General features: G+C 36.6%; 1 protein-coding gene across 2 annotated transcripts in view; it reads right to left on the bottom strand.

The window, feature by feature from the left end:
- Positions 1-257: 257 nt before the first annotated feature.
- SUCO (SUN domain containing ossification factor) overlaps positions 258-6,598 on the bottom strand; it is an 87,285-nt gene continuing 80,944 nt past the window's right edge. For both annotated transcript variants that reach the window (XM_036074175.2, XM_036074177.2), the window contains 2 exons: positions 3,335-3,390; positions 258-2,290 (listed from right to left, as the gene is read on the bottom strand). In XM_036074175.2, the coding sequence (XP_035930068.1) occupies positions 1,847-2,290; positions 3,335-3,390 (500 nt within the window). In that variant the 3' untranslated portion in view covers positions 258-1,846. The remainder of the gene's footprint in view (positions 2,291-3,334; positions 3,391-6,598) is intronic.

Here is a 6,598-nt window from a genome sequence, read left to right as displayed (position 1 = left end):
CACCTGATAAGAATATACATACATGTACTCTACTAAATAAAGATCAAAAACTCTCATTTTAGTGTTTGAAATGGTGAAATTACAATTGTATAGGGAACAAAATGTTTACGTGTAAGTTCAATCAGTTTAGAGTTGGCTGAAATGTGATCAATTACGTAATGAGATGTTGCTGTAGTTTTTAAAGTGGCAAAAACTTCATTCTATGTTCCGAGTAATATATTTGTAAGTTCTCCTTCAAAGAACAGAAGAGCCAGTAATTAATAAAGACAAGTGTTCAGATTTATTTGGAAATTCACAGTTTCTAATGGCGCTACAGCTCCGTAGTTACAAACTGAAAGTCATCTTTCCACAACCCTGGGTGCTGCACGCAGATTGTGTAACTCCCGGTCTCCCTCCGCTCTCATCTGGACCTCTTCTCAATGAGTTTCCATACAATCAGGCCCTCTTGCTCTGAATGGCTAATTGTACAGACTGGAAAAAAATTTAAATCATCTAAAACATACTGTTAACCTAAAAGCAGCAACTTAAACAAAAAAAGGCTTTAAATAGGTCACATTACAAACAATACCCCCAGAAAGGTATTAGACAAGTTTAAAAAGTTATTACTAAAAGTGCTCAATAAGTTATAACTTAAATCTTACAACACAAAATGGTCAATTCTCTCCCTTTCAAAAAGAAACTTCCCACTTTCACTCATTACTGTACAAACACACACTAAGAAATCATTTTACTCAAATACAGTCGCTGCCCATTATTTTTAAAGAAAACAAAAGACCAAATGAAGACAGACACATTGACATCACATGTATACCTCTGCACATTTGTAGCCAATACAAAGCAAACATCAAGGAATAATGATCCCTTTAGACTTGACCAATTAGACGAGGTCTGGCAAACTCACTCACTGGTTCCGTGCATATGTACATAGGCAGTGATTCTATCATATGAGACCTGGACTCATCTGACAAACCTTCAAATGTTCTACTTGTAGTAACAGGAAACAATTACCTAAAAGTCTGGAGGATTAGTGCTTATTGTGAATGTTTAAAATGTAATGTAGCTAACGAAAACCCTTACAACAAGTGGTTAAATGTGTTTAAAAGGTGAATTTATAAAAAAATTTAGTTGCAAATACCAGTCATTTGCAAGAAAAAATCTTGTAGGCTTTTTTCTCATTGAGTCAGTAACTAGAGAAAAATGAGTGTGAATAAGTTAAATGAAAATATCAGTACTGCCGTTTACCCAAAAGAACAGAAAAAATTCCAGCAAGTTTTTGTTTCAAGTGAGTTTGCTACGCAGAAGTCTATTTGGCAAGTCTGCAGGATCTTTATACTGTCTGACCCACATTACTGAACTTCAGGTGCAGATCACCTTAAAGCCTTGTAGTGTTTGCAGCTTCAAAAAACTAACAAAGTTATAAAAGAAATCAAATGACAGAAAAAGTTCTCCCTCCTCTTCCAGTGGCATTATAAATAGACAAAAGGCACATAAATATGGGAAGGTGCAAGAAATAGGAACAAAGCTAAAGGAAGAGGTTTAGGCTTTCATTCCTATCCCACCCAAAGGAACTGGGCTTCCAAATTACATTTGTCCCAGTAATTAATCTGTGAAAAAACATCTTTATAAAATGTCTACCATTGTCCTTGTAGGACGTGATCAGCCTTGTAAAACTGCTCATTAACCAAGATTGACACAATCCCACCTACTTTTTTAAAAAGGCAGAAACCATAATTTCTGAATACTTTTCCCATTAATATTTCTCCCTCCCCCAAACCCTTCAAATACCACAGACTGTTCTTCAAAGAACAACAACAAAAAGTCTCCAGTATGAAAAGTTCTATTCATTTTAGATATGTCCCGAGACCGCTGTGACACCAAATGTTCCCACGGTGATCTCTTTGTTTCCTTTGATTATGTCATGCAGGCTCGGCAATGATCCTGACTTAGTCTGTATTAGAGTTTTTATCAATTTTCCTTGGTCTTGGACTTTAGATCGCCTTCGTTTTAAAGCCCTCTTCTCAGTTTTTGTCTTTTGGGACTGTCCATTGCACAGACTTGTGCAAGCGGAAATGCCACAAAAGTAAGACTCTTCTGACTGTGATGATGTTTCTGAGCTTCCTTCAGACGGAGGACCCTTGTAAGAAGAGTGATAAACTTCTCCCATATTAGAAAAATCTCTCTGGTTCATAAAGGGCTTCCTTCCTTTTAGGTCTCCATTGGCTACAGGGTGCAATGGATCTGCTGGCTTTATGGTTTCAATTTTTTCAGTCTTGTACTTGCAGCGTTTCTTCTATAACATTAAAACAAGGTAGTAATGAGACCTCCAACAGTTACCTCATCAAAACATCTAGAGAGCTGAGCTAATGGAGAAAAGTGCCCACTCCCGGTGAAAAGTAAAACAGTATTATGAACAGCATACATACTGTTACGTTCTGTATAGATATTACCATTACCTTCCCATTTTGTAAGTGCTACTCAATCAAAACTCTTTACTTAGCTGCCACCTCTGAAAACAGATTTAGGGGGTGATAACTAACATCTGAGTACTTACTACGCACCAGGTATTATACTAGTTGTTTTCATGTGTATCTTACTTCCTGAGAAGTGAGTATTTTATCCCTGGTTACTAAATGAGAAAACCAAGGTCCAGAGGTTTGGTTCCCTGCCCAAGTTACAACACAGTAAGTGGTCAGGTTGGGATTGAATCCTGGGCTATTTGGCTCTAAAAGTCCAAGTTCTTTCACCTAGAGATCATTACCTCTAATCAAAATGAGTACAACTTACTTTGAGAGGCAAAATGGAAAAAGCACAGACTTTGTAACCAAAAAGCCTAAGTATATTTTGAGGTTTACCATTGATTTAATGAATCATTCAAAGACGGACGACATAAACCCTCTGAGTTTCAGTTTTCTCATACCAACTCGGGGACACTACCATCTCCAGGCTGCTGTGAGGAATACAGGAACAGCACACACACACACTGCCTAACACACACTGATACTCAATAAATAAGGACTATTAGCCAGAGGTCAGCAAACCTTTTCTGTAAAAGGCCAGGTAGTAAATATTTTAGCCTTTGCGGGTCTCTCTTGCATATTCTTTTTTATTTTGCAACCCTTTAACGATAGCTCCAGGCTCATACAAAACAGGCCACAGGCCAGACACAGTCTGTGGGTCATAGTTTGCTGACCTCTGTAACATTTATTTATCATCATTACTATGACTGGAAATAAACAGTAAATTTAAGGACCGCTTAAAGATCATATCAAACCTTTCTACTTAGTTCTTCATCTACTATCACATAACACAACAATACACTTAATCAAAATATTACCTTTTTTTCTGGAGAGAACTTGAGGGGTTCTACGATGTACAAATCATTTGGGTCTACTATAAGTAAGAGAAAATAAAAAGCAGATGTAAAATGTAAAGTAGATTATGCTATGATAAACACTATGAAAATATTATATATTGTCCCTTAGTGATTATTTTCCTAACAGATCCAATGAATTTATAATAATAGATTAAGCATATATTTATGCATTTTAAATTAGTGAAAAGCGACAAGGTGGTTCTTATTTTGGGCTTGACTGGTCTCCTTCAAATAATTTCCCTAAGATTTTAACTGACAGCTAGCCATCAGCCAACACAGTAAGCATCCTTCTTTGGGCCCAGCCCTACCCTCTTACCTGATGAGAAGGACACCACCACCAGGTAAGCTAATAACAAACCTAGAGATCATCTGAGTATTTCCCTAGAGAAATACACTAAACTACACTGTGTCACAAATGTGGGTTAATTATGTGCAACAAGCAGTTGTGACCAGGTACAAAAGCCAGTTAAAGGAACATACACATAAAAAAGAGATTTAAGAAGTTTTTTCTAATTGTATTTTACTGTGACCAAAACTATGAACGCCAAAATCTAAAAACAGCTTGAACATGCAATATAAATGACAAAGCAATAATGAATAAACACTGCTGGCAAGGTGAGTAAATTAGAAATATTCGCTTTAGGTTTCTAAGATTTCATTACTTTAAGCACATTAAAGACAGCTGTATACCACTCCCACACTGACAAGATAAATGTCTTGACAAGACATTTGACTGACAAGATAAATGAGATTTCAGTCCTACTGAACCCATTAAAAGTAAACAATATGTGGTCTGACACAGCCAGAAGTTTATAAAAGCTGCAAAATTCACTATAAAACTTTATGCTGCAAATTTACTAGTAACATGATTCAACCAATTATAACTTTTTTGCATTATGTACTAGAAATCTGTTGAGAAAGTCATCAAATATATAAAAATATCTAAACATTCCTCTAAATAGCCATTTCTATCAGGATACTAATCTCGCTCAAATTGATTTAAAAAAAAATGACACTTCTAGGAATGGTTGTTAACTGTTACTCAGATCACCCTCTCTACTGAAAGCAACTAAATGTGGATTTAACAAGTCAGGAAATGACAGATGTTGGCGGGGATGAGGAGAAAGGGGAACCCTCTTATATTGTTGGTGGGAATGCAAGCTGGTGCAGCCACTCTGGAAAACAGTATGGAGGTTCCTCAAAAAGTTGAAAATAAGAGCTACCCTACAACCCAGCGATTGCACTACTCGGTATTTACCCCAAAGATACAAATGTAGTGATCCGAAGGGGCACCTGCACCCTAATGTTTATAGCAGCAATGTCCACAATAGCCAAACTATGGAAAGAGCTGAGATGTCCATTGACAGATGAATGGATAAAGATGTGATATATATACACAATGGAATATTACACAGCCATCAAAAAAAAAAAAAGAAATCTTGCCATTTGCAACGATGTGGATGGAACTAGAGGGTATTATGCTAAGTGAAATAAGTCAATCAGAGAAAGACAATTATTATATGATCTCACTCATATGTGGAATTTAAGAAACAAAACAGAGGAGCATAGGGGAAGGGAGGGAAAAATAAAACAAGACGAATCCAGAGAGGGAGACAAACCATAAATGACTCTTTTTTTTTTTTTTTTAAGATTTATTTATTTATTTGACAGAGGGAGAGAGAGCACAAGCAGGGGGAGCGGGAGAGAGAGAAGCAGGCTTCCCGCAGAGCAGGGAGCCCGTTGCGGGGCTTGATCCTAGGACTCTGGGATCATGACCTGGGCCAAAGGCAGACGCTTAAGCAACTGAGCCACCCAGGCGCCCCAAATGACTCTTAATAATAGGAAACAAACTGAGGGTTGCTGGAGGGGTGGGGATGGGGGGATGGGGTAAATGGGTGATGGACATTAAGGAAGGCACGTGATGTAATGAGCACTGGGTGTTATATAGGACTGATGAATCACTTCTAGCTCTGAACTCTACCTCTGAAACTAATAATACACTATGTTAATTAATTGAATTTAAATTTTTTAAAAAATCACTAAAAGCACTGAAGAGCAGCCAAGATTAAGTAGGTAATCTCTAGGCCAAATCTGAAGTAAAAGTAGGAAGCCAGACAGTGAAATGGAACACAAAAGTCATTTTTGTCCTGACAGCATTTGCCAAAGCAGGAGTATGCAAACTTTAGCTCTGATGGTATCAAGGGAATGAGTCAGAAATAAAATCTCCAGACCCACCCAAAGTAGTAGTCTAATAAGAAACCTTCACTCTCCCCTCTGTAAGCTAGGACTCTAAAGAACTACCCTCAGAGAAAGAATTAACCCATGCAATGCAGGAACTTACAGTCCAAATTCCCATCATCTGGTGGTCCAACTAACCTCATGCTACAAACATAAAATATTCCTGAATATAAAGCAAACACAAATTTTCTCTGGAATAAGGACCTACCTCCTAGCTCTCTAATTATCTCTACAAATAATTTTTCAAAGAGAAGGACCAACACACAAAGGTAACCAAGCACAGAAAGACACAAGGCCTCTTGAGCAAGAGCCTGCAGATACAACCAATGAAAAGATTCATAAAGACTTAAGATATCAGAATTATCAAACATAAGACTATAAAGACAGTTATACTTACTATGTTTAATAAAAAGCTTGAAAATATCTGCAGGAAACATAAAACAAAAAAGGGACCCAGATGTTTAAAAAAATACTAAAAGAACTCCTAGAAATGGAAAATGTAGTAACTGACATTAAAAACTCAATGGAAGAATTTAATAGCAGACTACAGATAGCTGAAGAATGTGTGGTCTGGAAAACAGTACGGAGGAAATCACCCAAATACAGCACAGAAAGGCAAAAAGAATGGAAATAAGAGTTTAGGAGGATAAAATGAGAAGGATGGTAACATACTGAATTAAATGGGGACTCTTGAAAGAGAACGAGGTAGAGGGAATGTTTTTGGGGAAAAAATAATGGTTAAGAATTTTCCAATACTGATAAAATATACCAATTGAGAAATTCAAAGAGCCCAACAAATTTAATCAGGAATAAAGAAAAAAAGATAATGTTTCAGTATGAAGGGAAGTAATGGCATATGGAAAGTCTCAGAAAGCAGACCTGAAGAATTAAGAAATCAGTATATATGTGGATAAATGTAAATGAACATTAGTGTAAAAAATAATAATAGTATATCTTGTTGAATTACAACTAAGCAAAAAAACAGAA

The sequence above is a fragment of the Halichoerus grypus genome, chromosome 7 (genome assembly GCF_964656455.1).
Source record: "Halichoerus grypus chromosome 7, mHalGry1.hap1.1, whole genome shotgun sequence".
In the NCBI taxonomy this organism is placed as follows: domain Eukaryota; kingdom Metazoa; phylum Chordata; class Mammalia; order Carnivora; family Phocidae; genus Halichoerus; species Halichoerus grypus.
This window is presented reverse-complemented; position numbering and strand designations above follow the sequence as displayed.